The following is a 20,971-nucleotide window of genomic DNA, read 5'->3' as shown; positions in this document are numbered from 1 at the left end:
ATTCTACTGTTAGCTACTAATTACTTTCTAGGCCATTTATATGTCCATAATCACTTATCAATCTTTGTAACAGTCTATAACTATTTAGTTGACTGGACCAGAATTGGCATCTAACCTGTTGATGCCTGAAGCTACACAAAACAGGCCAGAGACAGTGTGACAGGAAACAAATGGAAATTTAATTTCAGAGTGAGGAAAACAGCATTTGCAAGTGGAAGCCCCACCTTTTAAGGAGAAATGCTTAGCTTGCTGAGGAAGGGTAGAGTTATATATATACTAGGTTGGACCATTATATAATCATTTTTAGGTCTTGAGTTGCTTTTTCCATGGGTCCTGGGGAAACAGTTCTTCTCAAGTCTTGGGGGGTTATTATTCTGTAGGATATAGAAGCAGAGTTCTACATTGGGAACAGGAGTACCAGGAACAGAGATTGTGACTATGTCAGGGATAATGGATGTTGACTCTAAGGGAAATGGGGGAGTTAAAAATCATAAGTCCCCCAGTGAACACCTGATGCCTGTGAAAGCAATGCCAGAGGGTGAGATCATCCAGAGTGCAAAGTATTATTGTTACACCAAGTTCAGGGCATAGCTTGCTTTGGAAAACTGGGTATCTCTAAAATATTTTGACTAGTAGTAGTAGTTAACTTATATAGTGCTTACTATGTGCCAGGCACTGTGCTAAGGTCTTTAGAATTATATTCTCATTTGATCCTCATAACAATCTTGGGGGGCACTATTTTCATTTTACATTAATATCCTCATTTGAATTGAGATAAACTGAAGCAGAGATTGTAAGTGATTTGTTTAAGATCACAAAGCTATTAAGTGTCTGAGCCAGGATTTGAACCGAGATTTTTCTGGATCCAGTACAGATTCTATCTACTGTGCCATCCAGTGCCCCCAGGATCCTTTGTAGGTAAGACTGACAAATCTTGGTACCACAAGCTAACTATGATATATATGTCTCTGCCCACAGCAAACTTCAGGAATGTGTATAGATGATCAGCCTAAATCTGAAGAGAACTTGCTTTCAAGTGAGAAGATGGATTTGAAGTCCATGGTGTCAATCCTAGATGGAAAGATGCCAGCTCTGAATAACAAAATCATCATGTCTCTGAGCTCTCAACATGAACAAAATAGAAATGTTTCCAGGGAACAGATAACCACCTTACAAAGAGAAAAAACTAACTCTGAAGCATTTCGCCAGAATTTCAGAGGTTTTTCATATCCAGAGAAAGCTGGACCCCGTGAAGCTGTGAACCAACTCCAGGAACTCTGCCTGCAGTGGCTAAAGCCAGAAATTCACACAAAGGATCAGATCCTGGAGCTGCTGGTGCTGGAGCAATTCCTGACTATCTTGCCCAGTGAGATCAGAATTTGGGTGAAGTCCCAGCATCCAGAGAACATTGAGGAGGCAGTCACTTTGGCAGAAGATTTGACTCAAATGCTTGAGGAGGAAGGTAAGAGCTGTAGAAGGATGGAAGAAGAAAACAAGGTCTCTTCAGGGTATGAGTAGGGAAAATAGATAGAGGGATCCTTAGAGAGAAGGAGGTCTCTGGATGGATGGAGATGGAGCAGATATCACTGAGTGGGAGTATAAAGCCAAAAAAAAAGGAGCAAGGGTCAGGATGGAAATCTGTGGTATTTGCATGTGCATTAGGTGGAGACTAAGAAGGATTAACTAAAATAGTAGGATAGTGCAGCAGAAGTGATGCACAAAGCCAGGGAAAAGAGGATATCCTGGAAGAGATGGATGACATTGTTAAATACTGCATAAAAAGGTCAAGAGGGATGAAGATTAAGAAAAGCCCATTGGGTTTGGCAATAAAGAGATTTTTAGTGAAAAACAGTTTCTTTATTGGATTTAGCAATAAAAATATTATTGGTGGGGCAGTTAGGTGGCACAGTGGATAGAGGACCAGCCCTGAAATCAGGAGGACCTGGGTTCAAATCTGGCCTCAGACATTTAACACTTCCTAGTTGTGTGACCCTGGACAAGTCACTTAACCCCAATTGCCTCAGCCAAAAAAAAAAAAAATTAAAAATATTATCAGTGAAGGACAATTTTTGTCAGATGGTGGGGATGTAAGCTAGACTTCAAGGTAGTAATGGGTATAGACAATTTTTTCTAGGAATTTCACTGTGAGTAGGAAGAGAAATATAGAGCAATAATTTGAGGGGATACGATTATAAAAAAGTTTTTATTTATTTTTTAGAAATTTAAGTTGGCAACAGGAAGGAGATTATCCTTTGAAACCAGTTCAGGGGAGGAGAGAATGGGAGATGTATGCTTTTGAGGAGGTTTGAAATATGAAATGGGAAGAGGGAGCTAGCGACAGATGGCCTTTATTTTTTCTGGGAATTATGAGGCAAGGTCCTATGTTAAGAAGAAGAAATAGTGGAGAGTGGCTTCAGTGTCTTGAAAACAATCTTTGTAGGGAGTATGATAGTAAATTATTAGGGAAGAATAAAAGATAACATAGCAACGAAGCTTGAGTTGAGATTGCATAACACATTTGTAGCTGACCCAGTCAGGACTGCTGTTTGAATTCTTTGGGCATATAAAAGTACGATGGTAGGAGCTCAGAAATCAAATGGGGAAAGTACTCCAGGGCTAGGTTTGGAAGAAGCTGAGTGGCAATAGGACAATGGGATGTGAGATTCAAGGATCAAGGACAGTAAGATGGCTAGCTAAATGGTCAGAATTTTAAGGAAAAGTAAACAAGGTGAGAATAGGGCTAATATAATCTTGTGAAATAAGGGAGAATTAAGAATGACAGGAAGTGGTGAGGTTAGAGAATAGATTTAGAAAGAGTAAGGCATAGGGAGAGATGGAAGAAGTTAGAGGAATTTCAGAGTTACGATGAATGGTGGGTATCATGGTGAAATCAAGGACATGCTATCTCTGTATGTTGTTGAAGTGGATAAACTGGTAAGCAAAGATATCTAAGAGAATGTCATATAAATTGAAGTCTAAATATAAGGACATAGGTTGGAAAAGCGAGGAAGATTGTGAAATAGGCAGTGAATCCCTTGAGAAAAAGAGTAGGAACCCTATGCCATTGCAGTAATGGTCACCAGGAAAGACAAGGTCATATGCTTGGAAAGAATAAACCATAGAACATGTTACAGAGTAAGCATAGTAGAAGGAGTGTCTGGAAGCATCAATGAAAGGTAAGAAATTTAGCTACTCATCTTGGCCCGGTGTGTTGGAGGAAAGAGAAAATGAGAGAAGATACATTTTGTACAAGTGTGGATGACCAAGGATTCAGGGTCTTCTACAAAGAAGTTTCTGTGATTTCATAGAGGTGGATGGGGCGTGAAATTAAGTTTAACATGAGGTTTAATATGTTAAAAACAGAATGAGCCTTCAAGAAGGTATAGCAGGTGGTATAGTTGAGTGGTATAGATATTTAGGCAGAATAAGGCTGACATTGGTCTGTTTTGAGGGAGTGGAGAATGATAGACAATGCTCAGCAATAAAACTATTTATCTTGCTTTTTCATATTTTAATTGCCTGTGAGATGAGTGAAGTAGAAATGAGTAGCTTGCTTTTACTGATGAGAAAAACTTAAAATATAGTATGATCAATTGACTTACTCAAATTTATACAGCTAGGAAGTGATTTGATCTAAATTTCAGGTCTTCTTACCCTTAGACTGTGCTGTTATCACTAGCTGTTGTTTTGCTGTGTAATATGTACTGTTTTCTGGGAAACTTTTTTTTAGTAAAATAATTGATTCTACAACATGGAATGGTGATGTTAGTCCATATATATTGATTTTCAAACTAACATTTTTTCTTTAAATCAGCAAGCATTCAATCTGCTATGGTACTAGCTTTTGGCTAAGTACTAGGAAGACAAAGGAAGACAAAAATAAGAGTTCACTATCTAACGGAGGAGACAATTTACAAACCATTAGGTATAAATAAGTTGTATATAGGGTATACATATATAGGGTGAGATAATTTTAAAAGAAAGGCAGTAGTATTCAAGGGTATTCTTAGAAAATGTAGGATTTTAGATGAGATTTGAAGGAAGTCAGGGAAGTCTGAGGGTGGAGATGAGGAAATACTACATTCCAAGCCTAAGAACATTATATGAAAATGCCATGATTTGGGAAATAGATAGTCTTGGGTGAATAACTGCAAGAAGACCAGAATCACTTTATTAGAAAGTATGTGGAGGGAAAAAAAGTACAAGAATACTGGTATACTTGGTTATAAAAGATTTTACAAGCAAAACAATTTAAAATTTTATTTTAGGAATTTGAATGAGCTACTGAAGTTTATCAAGTAGGAGTGGAGGATAACTTGGTCAAACTGTATTATAGGAAGATCAAATTAGTAGCTCAATGAAGGGTAAATTAAGTGGGGGAGAGAATAGAAGCAGGAAAGCCAACCAGAAGGTTATTATAATAGTCTAGGCCTTAGAAAGGATATTTCAATAGACCAGTTCTTAAAAACCTGCTCTCAAAATAGGGATATAAAGAGTCAAGGCCCCATGTAATATTATCATTTGCTTTGAATTTGTTACAGCATAATTGCTCATCATTTTTCCGCTCTCTTGTCTACCTAGCTTTGATTTCTCAGGATTCTTTTCTCCAAGAGAAAGTAGATGATGGCACAGAGAAAGCAAGATTATCTTCTGTATTTCCTGTAGCCAGATTTCAGGTGGGTTGAAATGTCTTCTCTCTTTCCTGCAATGCAATGTTGAGGTTCAATATAGATATTTTTCCATCCTTTTGCCCTTTAGTTTTTCTACATCAAAGGAAAGACCTATCCATAGATGCAAATTTCTATTGTTTTTTTTTCAAATAAATTTTTTATTGATGATGTTTCCTACATCTTTATAGTTATCCCAAGAGAGTCTCATCTCATATTACAAATTATATTTTTTTAAAGGGAAAAAAAATTAGTCCAGCTGTTCAATGTATTGCAAAAGTCTTAAAACATAGTATAACAACTATAAACTCCTCCATGAAGGAGTGGTTTGAAAGTGTTCTCATATCTCTTCATTTGAATGATATTTGATCTTGTTACATTCACTCTTGTTTTTTTGGTAAGTGGTTGTTCTTTCTATTTATATTGCTGTAGTTATTACATGTATTGTTTCCTTGGTTCTGCTTATTTCACTCTGCATCAGTTCATGTAGATATTTCTGTGCTGCTTTGTATTCATCACATACTTTATTTAACAATTTGGCCATTCCTGAATTGATGGGCATCTACTTTGCTTTCATTTATTTATTTATTTATCTATTTATCTATCTATCTATCTATCTATCTATCTATCTATCTATTTATTTATTTTTCTGATTCTTTATTATCACAAGAAGTACCACTATGTTGGATTATAAGGTGATTCTCTTCATATTGATGGTTCTTTTGGGGTATACCCAAAGTAATGTTTTGGAGAGTATGAACATTTTAATCTTTGTATTTGCAGAATTCCACATAGCTTTCCAAAATGGTGGTACCATTTAATAGCATCATCAACATGTTTTGGTGTACCTATCATTCCACAACCCCTTCAACATTGACTATTACCCATTTTTTTCATTGCCAATTTGCAAGTTGGGAAACAACCTTAAGGTTGTATGATTTTCATTTCTCTTATTATTAATGATTTGGAACAATCTTTAATGTGGTTGTGAATCCTTAGCAATTCTTTTTTTTTTAATAACTTTTTATTGATAGAACTCATGCCAGGGTAATTTTTTACATTATCCCTTGCATTCACTTCTGTTCCGATTTTTCCCCTCCCTCCCTCCAGCCCCTCCCCCAGATGGCAAGCAATCCTTTACATGTTGAATAGGTTACAGTATATCCTGGATACAATATACGTGTGCAGAACCAAACAGTTTTCTTGTTGCACAGGGAGAATTGAATTCAGAAGGTATAAATAACCCGGGAAGAAAAACAAAAATGCAAGCAGTTTATATTCATCTCCCAGTGTTCTTTCTTTGGGTGTAGCTGCTTCTGCTCATCTTTGATCAACTGAAACTGAATTAGCTCTCTTTATCGAAGAGATCCACTTCCATCAGAATACATCCTCAAACAGTATCATTGTTGAGGTATATCATGATCTCCTGGTTCTGCTCATTTCACTTAGCATCAATTCATGTAAGTCTCGCCAGTCCTCTCTGTATTCATCCTGCTGGTCATTCCTTACAGAACAATAATATTCCATAACGTTCATATACCACAATTTACTCAACCATTCTCCAATTGATGGGCATCCATTCATTTTCTAGCTTCTAGCCACTGCAAATAGGGCTGCCACAAACATTTTGGCACATACAGATCCTTTTCCCTTCTTTAGTATCTCTTTGGGGTATAAGCCCAGTAGAAACACTGCTGGATCAAAGGGTATGCACAGTTTGATAACTTTTTGAGCATAGTTCCGAATTGCTCTCCAGAATGGCTGGATGTGTTCACAATTCCACCAACAATGTATCAGTGTCCCTGTTTTCCCACATCCCCTCCAACATTCCACATTATCTTTCCCTGTCACTCTAGCCAATCTGACAGGTGTGTAGTGGTATCTCAGAGTTGTCTTAATTTGCATTTCTCTGATTAATAATGATTTGGAGCATATTTTCATATGTCTATAAATTGTTTCAATTTCTTCATCTGAGAATTGTCTGTTCATATCCTTTGACCATTTATCAATTGGAGAATGGTTTGATTTCTTATAAATTAGAGTCAGTTCTCTATATATTTTGGAAATGAGGCCTTTATCAGAACCTTTGACTGTAAAAATGTTTTCCCAGTTTATTGTTTCCCTTCTAATCTTGTCTGCATTTGTTTTGTTTGTACAAAAACTTTTCAATTTGATATAATCAAAATTTTCTATTTTGTGGTCAATAGTGATCTCTAGTTCTCTTTTGGTCATAAATTCCTCCCTCTTCCACAGGTCTGAGAGGTAAACTATCCTATGCTCTTCCAATTTATTTATAATCTCATTCTTTATGCCTAGGTCATGAACCCATTTTGACCTTATCTTGGTGTACAGTGTTAAGTGTGGGTCAATGCCTAGTTTCTGCCATACTAATTTCCAATTTTCCCAGCAATTTTTGTCACATAGTGCATTCTTATCCCAGAAACTGGGGTCTTTGGGTTTGTCAAACACTATATTATTAAAGTTATTGGCTTAGCAATTCTTTTGAGAATTATCTGTTCATATCTTTTAACCACTTATTTACTAAGAAATTAATTTTGTTATATATTTATTGTTTATCAATCAGTAAACATTTAGTAGGCTCCTATTATGTGTCAGGCTCTGTGCAAAACACTGGTTATACACATTGAATGCTAAACTCTTTTTTTTTTTTAAGTATATATTTTATTTTATTTTATAATAACTTTATATTGACAGAATCCATGCCAGGGTAATTTCTTTACAACATTATCCCTTGCACTCGCTTCTGTTCCGATTTTTCCCCTCCCTCCCTCCACTCCCTCCCCTAGATGGCAAGCAGTTCTATATATGTTAGATATGTTGCAGTATATCCTAGATACAATATATGTTTGCAGAACCAAACAGTTCTCTTGTTGCACAGGGAGAATTGGATTCAGAAGGTAAAAATAACCTGGGAAGAAAAACAAAAATGCAAATAGTTCACATTCGTTTCCCAGTATTCTTTCTTTGAGTGTAGCTGCTTCTGTCCATCATTTATCAATTGAAACTGAGTTAGGTCTCTTTGTCAAAGAAATCCACTTCCATCAGAATACATCCTCATACAATATCGTTGTTGAAGTATATAATGATCTCCTGGTTCTGCTCATTTCACTTAGCATCAGTTCATGTAAATTTCTCCAAGCCTCTCTGTATTCATTCTGCTGGTCATTTCTTACAGAACAATAATATTCCATAACAATCATATACCACAATTTACCCAGCCATTCTCCAATTGATGGGCATCCATTCAATTTCCAGTTTCTAGAATGCTAAACTCTTACCAGAGAAATTTGATAAAGTTTTTTTTTTAATCAACCACTTCACCTTTTTTTAACATTTAAAATATATTTTTATTTTAATTATATATTTAACAATATTTAATAAATATGGAAAATAAAACATTAGGAAGAGAGCATACTATAACTATTTTGCTTTTTATCCTAGACGCATTAAGTTTGTCTTTGCAGAAGCTTTTCAGTTTCATGTAATATTCAAAGTTACATATTTTATCTTTTATAATTGTTTCTAGCTTTTTTTTTTTGTTAAGAATATATCTCTTACCCAGAGCTGTGAGAGATATATGAATACTGCTCTTCTAATTTTTAAAAGTGTGATCTTTTTATATTAAGATCGCATATTCATTTATAATATATTGTGGAAAGTAGTATAAAATATCCTAAATCTGCTTTCTGCCAGATTGTTTTTGGTTTTCCCAGTAGCTTTCAGTAAAGGCAGTTTTTTCCTAGATAATTTGTTTTCTATTTTGTCAAGCATGTTTGTGGGTTCTGATTTTCTCTTTAATATGTGTTCTTTATTTCTCTCTCTCTCTCTCTCTCTCTCTCTCTTTCTCTTTCTCTCTCTAACAAATACCAAAGAGTCTTGATTATTGGTGATTTTTAATGTAATTTTGAGATCTAGAAACAATTCCTCCTTTATTCTTGTTTCTTTATATCATTTCCTTTGATATTCCAGAAATTTTGTTTTTCCAAATGCATTTCTATAGAGTGCTTGACAATTTAGTCGGTATAGCCTTAAAAGTGTTAATTGACTTTGGTAAAATTGGCATGTTTATTATATTGGCACAGCCTAGTCATGAGTACTGAATATTCTTCTTGCTATTTAAGGTGTTTTTTCTTTCTTTTCTTTTTCTTTTCTTTTTTTTTTTTTTTGGCTGAGGCAACTGGGGTTAAGTGACTTGCCCAGGGTCACATAGCTAGGAAGTGTTAAGTGTCCTAGACCAGATTTAAACTCAGGTTCTCCTGAATTTAGGGTTGGTGCTCTATCTAGCCGCCCCTGTTTTTTATTTCTTTAAGAAGCACTTTGTAACTGAATCTATACAAGTTTTTCTTGTGCTTTTCTAAGTTAATTCTCTTATATTTTGTGCATTTTGTAGCTACTTGTAATATTTTCCTTTCTGTTTTTGCTTCTTGGATTCATATTCTTCACGGAAATACAGGCATTTGGAAATAATGCTACAAATAATGACTGCAACAATGACTCCCTCTCACCCACCGCCGCCCACTCCCCCCCCACCCCCGCCTTTCTCTTTCTCTCTCTCTCTCTCTCTCTCTCATCTCTCTTTTACTTATACAGCAATTGGGTGGGAGGAAGCAGGAGACAGAGAACACTTATCCCCAACAAGTTTCATGTGCAGTTAGCATTTGTGCTGTTGGATCCTGGACATTTTATTTCTTCACTGGGGCTTCTCAGCAAGGGGGCATCCCCAGAGCTCCTACTGGTAGGTTTTTTTTTTTCTTTTCTTTTCTTTTTTTAAAAAATATTTATTTATTTATTTTTATTATTATTATAACTTTTTATTGACAGAGCCCATGCCTGAGTAATTTTTTTTACAACATTATCCCTTGCACTTACTTCTGTTCCGACTTTTCCCCTCTCTCCTTTCACCCCCTCCCCCAGATGGCAAGCAGTACTATACAAGTTAAATATGTCACAGTGTATCCTAGATACAATATATGTGTGCAGAACCAAACAGTTCTCTTGTTGCACAGGAAGAATTGGATTCAGGAGGTAAAAATAACCTAGGAAGAAAAACAAAAATGCAAGCAGTTTACATTCATTTCCCAGTGTTCTTTGTTTGGGTGTAGTTGCTTCTGTCCATCCTTGATCAATTGAAACTGAGTTAGGTCTCTTTGTCAAAGAAATCCACTTCCATCAGAATACATCCTCATACAATATCATTGTTGAAGTGTATAATGATCTCCTGGTTCTGCTCATTTCACTTAGCATCAGTTCATGTAAGTCTCTCCAAGCCTCTTTGTATTCATCCTGCTGGTCATTTCTTACAGAACAATAATATTCCATAACATTCATATACCACAATTTACTCAACCATTCTCCAATTGATGGGCATCCATTCATTTTCCAGTTTCTAGCCACTACAAACAGGGCTGCCACAAACATTTTGGCACATACAGGTCCCTTTCCCTTCTTTAGTATCTCTTTGGGGTATAAGCCCAGTAGAAACACTGCTGGATCAAAGGGTATGCACAGTTTGATAACTTTTTGAGCATAGTTCCAAATTGCTCTCCAGAATGACTGGATGTATTTACAATTCCACCAACAATGTATCAGTGTCCCTGTTTTCCCACATCCCCTCCAACATTCCCCATTATCTTTCCCTGTCATTCTAGCCAATCTGACAGGTGTGTAGTAGTATCTCAGAGTTGCCTTAATTTACATTTCTCTGATTAATAATGACTTGGAGCATATTTTCATATGTCTATAAATAGTTTCAATTTCTTCATCTGAGAATTGTCTGTTCATATCCTTTGACCATTTATCAATTGGAAAATGGCTTGATTTCTTATAAATTAGAGTCAATTCTCTATATATTTAGAAATGTGGCCTTTATCAGAACCTTTGATTGTAAAAATGTTTTCCCAGTTTATTGTTTCTCTTCTAATCTTGTCTGCATTAGTTTTGTTTGTACAAAAACTTTTCAATTTGATATAATCAAAATTTTCTATTTTGTAGTCAATAGTGATCTCTACTTCTTCTTTGGTCATAAATTCCTTCCTCTTCCATAGGTCTGAGAGGTAAACTATCCTATGTTCTCCTAATTTATTTATAATCTCATTCTTTATGCCTAGGTCATGAACCCATTTTGACCTTATCTTGGTGTATGGTGTGAAGTGTGGGTCAATGCCTAGTTTCTGCCTTACTAATTTCCAATTTTCCCAGCAATTTTTGTCAAATAATACTTTCTTATCCCCAAAACTGGGATCTTTGGGTTTGTCAAACACTAGATTATTAAAGTTATTGGCTGTTTTGTCCTTTGAACCTAACCTATTCCAGTGATCAACTAGTCTATTTCTTAGCCAATACCAGATGGTTTCGGTAACTGCTGCTTTATAATATAATTTTCGATCTGGCAGGTTTTTTTTCAAATGATGCTGTGTCCCTTATTACTAGGAGTGAGGGCCCAGATGTTTAGCTTGCTCCCTGTTCACTTAGGTTTTGTCATTGAACAGAATTGCCTGTGGTTTTGAGGTCTTATAGCCTATGGCTTTGCTTAAACTACTAATTGTTTCAAATACTATATTTTTCAAGCATACCATCATATCATTAGGAAATAGAGATATTTTTTATCTCTTCCTAACTATCTTTATGCTTTGAGTTTCTTTTTCTTACTGCTGTTGCTAGCATTTTCAGAACTATGTTAAATAATAGTGGAGAGAGTTGTCATCTTTGCTTCACTCCTGTATTTATTGGAAAAGGTTTTTCCATTGTATATGATGCTTCCTTTTGCTTTTAGATGCATGCTTTTTATGATATTAAAAAAAGTTCTTAAGTATTTAAACTGTGTAGAAGTTTTAGCATGAAAGAATGCTGTACTTTGTCAGAGATTTTTTTCTGAATCTATTGAAATGATCATGCAGTTTGTTTTTTGATGATTTGGTTTTTAATATGATTAATTATGTTGATTCTTTTCCTAGTGTTGAACCATTCTTGCACTTGAACATTCTGGCATTAAATCTCTTTGGTCATAATGAATGCTTTCTTGGATAAATTGTAATCTGACACGGTTTTGTTTAAAATTTCTGAATCAAAATTCATTAATATTGACTTATAGTTTTCCTTTTGTGTTTAGTCTTTCCCTGGTTTAGATATTAGGACAATATTTGTCTCATAAAAAGATTCTGGCAGAGTTGTTTCTCGATTTTTAAGAATAATTTGTGAAATGTGGATACTAAATGTTCTTTAAAGTTTGATAGAATTCTATAGATCCATCAGATATTTTATCTTTCTTGATTCCTTTACAGTTAGATCTGAGAGAAATGATTATTAGGTAACAAATTATTATTATCCCTGACCTTCTCCCAAATTTACCCTGACTGGACTATTTTTCCTAGTTGGAAATTGTGGGCTTTAGCCAGTTAGAAAACTTGCAATAAATTTAATCTAAGGCTTAATTCCAGTCCATTAAATTCAAGTCAGGCAGGTTGGAAGGAGGTAAATCCTTTGTCTAGACTGCCCAAGGTTGGTTATGATTTGGAAGTAAATTTCTTGATCTAAGTCATGTAACCCGTTTTGTTATTTTTAAATAGGCTCTCTTCATTTTCTTGTTAACCAATTAGAGGTGATTTCCACCTTCAAGAACACCCATTCTTTCAAGGGCATGTAAGTGTTGAGTGTGTTCCATGAGAGCTCTTTGGCCTTCGAGAATCTCACTGACCCTTTTTATTAATAAGTGCTAGAATGTTTAATAAAATGGTTAACTACCAGAATCTGTTTCTCTCAAACTTTTTATATGGTACAGTTCTATTTCCTCATCTGAGGCTGGATTATTTAAGATCTTTTTCTGATCTTTGTTTAATCTGGGTACTTTTTATTGATCTGCCTCTATTTCTTCTATGTTTTCAGTTTCATTACTACATATCTGTACATAAATCTTGATGATTATGTTTATTTTTACTGTTTTTGTTGTGATCCTCTTCTTTCTAATGGTATTAGCTGAAGATTAATGAATTTTGTTAGTCTTTTCAGAAAAACAGATTTTAGTTTTTATAGTTTATATGTTTTTTTTTGGTTTCTAATTTATTGCTTTATCCCCTAATTTTTAATAGTTCCCTCTTTTGTGCTTATTTTAGGCCTGCATTATGAGATTTATTGCTCTTTGGAACACATTATTCCATTCTCTCCTACATTTTCTGGTGGGTGCAGAATAGTTTTGTATTATTTAAATTACCTTTTCTTTGATTTTGGCAATCTTTTTCTTGATGGTTTGCAGAACTTGTTTCTGAATTAAATTGTGAAATTTTCTACTATGTGTCTTGGAATTAGCAGTCTTGGGTTTTTCCTCTTTTTTCTTTTTTTTTTTTTTTTAAACTAAAAGAATCTTAATTCTTCTTGGTATTTGTATATGTGTGTGTGTGTGTGTGTGTGTGTGTGTGTGTGTGTGTGTGTGTGTGTTCAAAAGGAATGAACAGTTCTCTTGTATTATTTTTTGCTTTATGATATTGAGGATTTTTTCCCTTGTCTTTGAGATCTAAATATGTTTTCCTTGGATAGTGAGCATAGTATCTTTTAATGTTATTTTTGTTTCTTCTAGATAGATTTCCAATTTATTATTTTCCCTAAGTTTCTTTTCTGTTCTGCCCATTATTTTTGCTGAACAAGTCATTAATTCTGGTTTTATAATTCTCATTTCCCTTTTAAACTACTCAGGAACAGTGTGTTATGGTTCCATGTTCTCCTCAAATTCCACTGGGTTCTCTGTTTCACCAAATGTTGCATGCTTTCCTTTTATATTGCAATATTCATTCATAGATACCTGGATTTTCTTTTACACGGTCTTGTTTACAAGATTTGAATGTTATAGTTCCTTCTACTGTTACTGTTTTCTCCAATGATTTAAGGTGCTTATGTTCGAGGTCTTTTGAGTTTTCTTCTTCCTAAAATCTTTGGTAATGTCATTGATTTTTTTTTTCTCCTTATTTTCCTCTTTTTCTCATTTTTGATTCCTTCCTCTCTGATGGTGATTTCCTTGGATCTTCAAGTATCTTAGTTTTCTCCCACACTGGAAAATTCACAGTTTGCTAGCCTAAATCTCTGCCCCAAATGACTTTTGGGTATTGATAGAATTGGCACAATTGGATACTGAGCTCTTTCCCTTAGGCTTGCCAGAGTTCTCCCATACATTTTCCTACCCCCTTTCCAAATGTCTTTTCTCACTGTCCTGTCCTGCTCCTCATTTTTCTGATCCATCCCACCAGCAGAGAGCTGCCATCTAGTATTATGAGGTTGATTTGAGTCTCTGAGGCTCTAAGAGAAAGGGGTTTGTGGGGTTGATGGTTTTTTTCCCCTAATTTAAATATAGGTCCTTCTCTTCTGCTCTTCTGCAGAGGTTTTTTTTTTTTTTTTTTTTTTTTTTTTTTTGCAACACAGAATTCTAATGCTACAACAGTAGTTTGTCTGTTGTAGCCCTGACTGGTTCTTCACTGTGGAGCAACAACACAACACTGATTGTTGGTTGGCTCTGAACAAACTGCTCGAGCAAACTTCTACAGCTTTCTAAAAAATCTTCTTTTGACCTTAGAGGTTGATGAGGTTTCTTCATCTTTGGCAGATAATTTCTGTTTTGGAAAGGTTCTGGATGTAGGAAATGCAAAAAATATCTAGTCATTCATTTGTTTGTTATGTGCTTTAGAAGATTCAATTTTCTATTGTTTTCTTCCATTAAATTGAACCTATACTGAGGATGATGAATTCTATAGGGAAAATCCCTTATTTCTATGCTGAGGATGATGGACTTTATAGGAATATTCCTTTATTTTACTGTATCTCCCCTTTCTATACAACTTTCATTTATATTTATTATATGCTTATTGCAGGTGTAGTCACTCTGATGGATATAAAAAAAAATAAACATGTTCCTTGGAATCAGTGAAACCATAGCCTCATTTTAATGGCAAGACCAGAGATTGGATAAAAGAAAAATAAATAAAAGAAAGGATATAACTAAGTCCTGTAATGCATAGTCCAGAAAGGAAGTTCTATTAGTTAAGGGAGAGATTGAGTATATTGCAATATAGGATGAAGATCATGAAGAAAATGGATGTATTTGACTAAGAAGTATAGAGAAATCGATTTTAAGTGAAAGGAACAAAACAAACATATCAGAGAAGATAAAGATATGCTATATATAATAGAGTGAATATACTTTTCTGGCTAGAGTAGGAGATATGTTAAATAGTAATGGGAGTTAGGTTTGCAGAGAATATTGAATATTGACTTGAGCACTTTGAATTTTATTCAGGGGGCATTGGATAATGTTTTAAGGCTTTTGAGAAGGCATTGGAAAGGGTAAAAGAATAGAGAAGTATCAAAGTCAACTCTAGGATTTCTGTTTTTCAGAATGGTACTATATATTGTAATCATGGCTATGTCAGGCTGACTATATAGTTATGTGAAATTGTTAGGAATAGATTGGTCTACTTATCCCTATTTCTGGGTCATGTCCCTCCCATACTCTGAATTTACTTCCTCTTGAACGGAAAGTAAATTGGGACTCCTTACCTCAGGAGGCTTCAGTCCACCATTGATGCCATCAATCTTCCATTCGCTTCGTTTATCATATTTAAAGGATTTTCTTAGACCTCTGTACTCTTTAAATAGGTACTTTCCACAAGTCTCACATCTTGCTAATCTTTTTGAAAAGAAGAAATTTTTTAAAACTGTGAAATAGGGAACAGGTGGGAGAATCCACGGATTTAGTATGGTAGTTAGGCAAGTTCAACTTGATTATAGTAAAAATTACTCTCAGCAGTATTCTTAGAAATATAACTTACCTGGTAGTATTCAGTGTGATTTCTGAAGAAAGAAAGCATTGTCTGGTAACTTACAAATAGTTAGAATTTCCAAGAAAATTTTCAATTTGTTTTTGTGAATTAAGCAATGACTCAAAGCAAGTGAAGAGTAGTCTTTACTTCCCTTTTGAAATCCTGGGTTGTATGAGTAATACTGGAGTTTCTGTATGTAAAATACTATTCAAATCTCTATAAAGCACCATATATAGGAGATGGGGCCAAGATGGCAGAGACTTGCTTGACCTCTCCCTCAAACCCCTCCAAATGCATTTAAATAATGACTGATCAAATTCTAGAACAACAGAACCCACAAAAAAGTCAGAGGGAAACAATTTTCCAATCCATGACAATTTAGAAGGACAGCAGGAAAGGTCTGTTGCATCAGTTCACTGCAAGTCATGCCAACACTTTCCTGGCCTGAGTAAACATGGGGTGGGCTTTTGGGAGCCACTGAATTAGCAGTGTCAGCTTCTAGAGCTCTCAGCCCACAGACAGTAAGGGGGCGCAATGAACTGGTCAGAAGAGATAATAGAGGGTCTTCTTGCTAGGACTGAGACAGGACTCTGTTGCTTTGCCCATCTGCAAATCTGGGTTGCAATCCTAGGGGACAGTCCCAAGGCTAAGAGGAGCACTAACACATCAGAGCTTATAGCCCCAATGGAACAGAGACCCTCCTCACCATTCAGATCCTGGAGAGATAATTTAAAAATTATTGGTCTATCTGAAAGTCATGATAAAAAAAAAAGTCTGGAATATCATCTTTTAAGAAATTATCAAGGAAAGGGGTAGCTAGTTGGTGCAGTGGATAGAGCACCAGCCTTGAAGTCAGGAGGACCTGAGTTCAAATCTGTGCTCAGACACACAGCTAGGAAGGGGACTGTGGGACCTTGAGAAAGTCACTTAACCCCAATTGCCTCAGCAAGGGGGGAAAAAAAAAGAAAAGAAATTAAGGAAAATTGTGTCTAGAACTATATGGTAAAATAAAAATTAAAATAATCCACTGATCACCTCCTGAAAGAGATCCCAAAATGAAAATTCCCAAAAATATTATAACCAAATTCTGGAACTTCCAAGTCAAGGAGAAAATATTGCAAGCATCTAGAAAGAAATGATTCAAATATAATAGAATCACAGTCAGGATAATACAAAATTTATCAGCTTCTACATTAAAGGATCTGAAGGCTTGAAATATGATATTCCTGAGAGCAGTGAAGCTAGAATTATAACCAGGAATTATCTACCCATCAAAACTGAGTATAATCGTTCAGATAAAAAGGTGGTCATTCAGTGAAATAGAGGATTTTCAAGCATTCTTGATGAAAAGACTAGAGCTGAATGGAAAATTTGATTTTCAAATACAGGACTCTGGAGAAGCATAAGGAGGTCATCAGGAAAGTGATATCATGAGGGATTAAATAAAGTTAACTGTTCATATTCCTGTATAGGAGGATGATACTTGTAACTCAGACCTTTATCATTATGGCAGAAGGAGAGTGTGTTTGTGTATGTATGTATAAATAGGTGGGGATAGGTGAGTTGAATATGAAGGGATAATATCTTTTTTTTTTTTTTTTTTTTTTAAATGATGAAGTTAAGGAGTCAGAGAGGAATGTACTGGGAGAAAATAAAAAGGAGGAAATGTAATAGTGCAAATTATTTGACTTTTCAAAAAAGAGGCAACACAGTTCCAATAGACTTGAGATAGAGAGAGCTATCTGTACCCAAGGAGAAGACTGTGAGGACTAAATGTGGATCACAACAAAGCATTTTCACTCTTTTTGTTCTTTGCTTGCATTTTGTTTTCTTTCCCATGTTTTTTCTTTTTGATCTGATTTTTCGTGTGCACCATGATAATTATGGAAATATGTATAGAATAATTGCACATATTTAACACATATTGGATTGCTTGCCATTTAGGGTAGGGATGGAGGGAAGAGAGGGGAAAAAATTTAGAACACAAGGTTTTGCAAGGGTGAATGCTGAAAATTATCTGTGCACATGTTTTGAAAATAAAAAGCTTTTAAAAATAAATTAAAAAGAGACAAGAAAAAGCTTTTATAATGGAAGGAAAGAAGGGGAGGAGAAGAGTGAATGAATCTTACTCTCATCAGAATTGGTTCAAAGAGAAAATAACAAACATTCAGTAGGGCTATAGAAATCTGTCTTTCTCTGCAAGAAAATAGAAGGGGAATAAGTTAGGGGAATGGGGGAAGGGTGATAAAAGAGAGGGCATATTGGGAAGAGGGGGTACCAACACACTTGTGAAGAGGTACAGGGAGAAAGCAGAGAGAATAAATGGGGGTAAATGCTGTTAGCATTAATAATTGTGAGAAGAATTTCAAAGCAAGTTTCTCTAATGAGGCCTCATTTCTAAAACATAGCGGGAACTGAGTCAAATTTGTAAAAAGTAAGAACCATTCCCCAATTAATAAATGATCAAAAGATATGATCTGTGCTCAAAGGGCTATGAATTCATTCATATCTTTTCATCTAACAATACTACTACTAGGCATGAATGCCAAAAGATTAAAAAAAATGTCATATATGTAAAAAAATATTCATAATAGTTCTCTTCGTAGGGCAAAAAAGAAAAAGGAAAAGGAAAAAAAATTGGAAATTGAGGGGATGCCCATCAGTTGGAGACTAGCTCAATAAACTGTGGTATGTGTTTGTTGGTGGAATATTGTCTTATGTGAAATGATGAGCAGGATGCTCTCAGAAGAAAAAAAAAAAAAAGCCTGGAAAGTACTCTGAACTCAAGCAAAGTAAAATGTACTGTTTACATAGTAATAGCATAATTGTGGGATGATCAGCTGTAAGTGACTTTGCTGTTCTCAGTAGTACAATCATCCATGATTATTCTGAAGAATTTATGATGAAAATTCCTATCCATAATTAGAGAAGGAACTGATTGTGTCTGAATACATATTAAAGCATCATTCCCTTTCTCTCGCTTTCTCTCTGTCTCTCTCTGTCTTTGTCTCTCTCTCTCTCTTTAAACTTAATTTTTCTTGAGGGTTTTATTTTCATTAAAGTGAGAAATCTATGTTTTCTTTCACAACTTGTCTTTTATGGAAATATTTTGCATAATTTCACATGTGGTTTCTTAATTGTGGGTGGGAATAAGGGAGAGAACCTAGAAGTCAAAAAAAATTTTTAAGAACAAATGTCAAAAAAATTTTGTTTTGAATGTAACTGAGAAAAAATATTAAATAAATAAGTTATTGGATTACCTGAAAACCATGATTTAAAAAAAAAGAGCCTCATCATCAACTGTCCTAATATTCTGAAACCAGAAGATAAAATAGAAACTGAAAGAAACTACTAATCACTTCCTGAAAAAGATCACCAAATGAAAACTACCAGGAATATTATAGACAAGTTCCAGAACTTCCAGGTGAAGGAGAAAATATGGTAAGCAGCCAGAAAGAAACTTTTCAAATATAATGGAGCCACAGTCAGAATAACATAAAATTTAGAAACTTCTAACTTAAAGGATTGGCAGGCTTGAAATATGTTATTTCAGAGGGCAAAGGAACTAGGATTACAACCAAAAATTACCTACTTAGCAAAACTGAGTATAATCCTTTAGGGGAAAAAAATGGATATGTAGTGAAATAAAGGATTTTCAAATATTCATAATGAAAAGATCAAAACTGAATAGAAAAATTTGACTTTCACATACAAGCTCTAGAGAAGCACCCAAAAAAAGATTAAATTCTTATCATTACAGGACTCCAGCAAAATGCTTTCACTGCCTGCTTTGACTTACATTTCCTTCATATCATTCGGTGCAAGAGAAAGTGGTTGGGAACATTTCCTTCTATCTTTACTAAGTGGCTGTAATTTCACGAGATTATTTTTCATGTGTATATTTTTTGCCCTGAAACTTGGAAAAGAACATTAGCCATAAAGGGAAGCCATGTCTCTTGCTGTAGTTGGAGAAGCATATCTAGATAGATATGCTTATTTGTGCTTTGTAAAGGCAAAGAAAATATAGGATTCTTCCATCAATAGACTCTAGTAAAAAATAATTTCTTTAACAATATCTGTTAATTTATTATGGCTTGTGTTCTTCTATATTGGTAAAGATACCTTTGTCATTATGGAACTCAAAAACTGACAAAAAATTTGGTCCAAAAGAAATCAGACCTTAAAGTAGATGTCTAAACCTGTTTTCTCCACTTTGTCCTCCTCCTGTTTCTCATTTCCCTTCCTCTTCTTTCTTTGTTTTCTCTTCACCTCTTCTTTACTTTCTCCTTCTCTTCCTCCATTCCTCATCTTTCATTTTCTGTTTTTCCATTTCCCCTTCTTTTCCTCCTCTTCCTCCATTTTTTCTCTTGCTCCTCTTCCATTTTCTCTTTCTATTCCATTTCTCTTCCTCCTCCTTTACTTCTCCATAAATCTTATGTCCTCTTAGAGGGAAAAGAAGATGCAACTGACTTTTATGATGTGGTTGACAGCTTCAGAAATTTTGGTATCTTGTAGGGGTTCAGGTTCATCCCTAAAAGTGTTTGTCAGGTTTATCTGAAACAAAGGGCAGTCAGAGCAATCTCAGTACAAAAAGTGATTCCATCTTGACAGCAATGCCAACCTGATCTTTCAAGCCTCTCACCTAATCTGTAAATAAGAAAAACATCCTTTTTATTAAAAAAAAAAAAGACATATGAGATGCTGAAGATATGTGAGATAAGCAAGTGAAGAGATATACAAATCTCAAGTTGCCAATATAATGATTATATTGATTTTATTGTTGTTCAGTCATTTCAGTTGTGTTGGACTCTTTTTGCTTGTGTCTGACTCTTTGTGACCTCTTGTGGGGTTTTCCTGACAAAGATAACTGGAGTGGTTTGCCCTTTCTTTCTCCAGCTCATTTTACAGATGAGAAAACTGAAGCAAAACAGCATTATGTGACTTGCCCAGAATCAAACAGTTAGTAAGTGTTTGAGGCTACATTTGAAATCCGGTCCTCTTACTTCAGGGCAAGTGCTGTATCCATTCAGCTAACATTTATATAGTACGTTAAGTTTTGCAAAACACTTAATTATTTTTATTTTTTTTCTGAGACAATTGGGGTTAAGTGACTTGGCCAAGATCACACAATTGGAAGTATTTGTGTCTGAGGCCGGATTTGAACTCCAGTCCTCCTGACTTCAGGGCTGGTGTTCTATCCACTGCACCACCTAGCTCCCTCTGCAAGACACTTTAGAAATTGTCTCACTTTATCTTTACAATCCAGGGAAGTTGGTTCTATTATTACCTCCATATTACCAATGAGTTAACAAAGAGGTTAAATTACTTGCTCAGGGTCATACAGTTAGTATCTGAGTCTGAGAGTTTGAACTCTGGTCTTCCTGACTCTATGTCCTGAGTTCTCCCTTAGGCCATCTTGCTACCTGAATTATAGCAATGGTAAAAATAAAATATCAATACCTCTGTAATTTTGGGGAGAGGGGG

At 35.1% G+C, this 20,971-nt stretch overlaps 1 protein-coding gene across 1 annotated transcript; it reads left to right on the top strand.

Moving 5' to 3' along the window:
• Window positions 1–701: 701 nt before the first annotated feature.
• LOC127545992 (zinc finger protein 483-like) lies at window positions 702–20,135 on the top strand. The gene is made up of 3 exons (XM_051973467.1): window positions 702–1,462; window positions 4,582–4,676; window positions 18,094–20,135. The coding sequence occupies exons 1-3, from the start codon at window positions 991–993 to the stop codon at window positions 18,133–18,135; spliced, it is 609 nt and encodes a 202-aa protein (XP_051829427.1). The 5' UTR covers window positions 702–990; the 3' UTR covers window positions 18,136–20,135.
• The last annotated feature ends 836 nt before the right edge of the window (window positions 20,136–20,971 follow it).

The sequence above is a fragment of the Antechinus flavipes genome, chromosome 1 (genome assembly GCF_016432865.1).
Source record: "Antechinus flavipes isolate AdamAnt ecotype Samford, QLD, Australia chromosome 1, AdamAnt_v2, whole genome shotgun sequence".
NCBI classification, from domain to species: Eukaryota; Metazoa; Chordata; class Mammalia; order Dasyuromorphia; family Dasyuridae; genus Antechinus; species Antechinus flavipes.
This window is presented reverse-complemented; position numbering and strand designations above follow the sequence as displayed.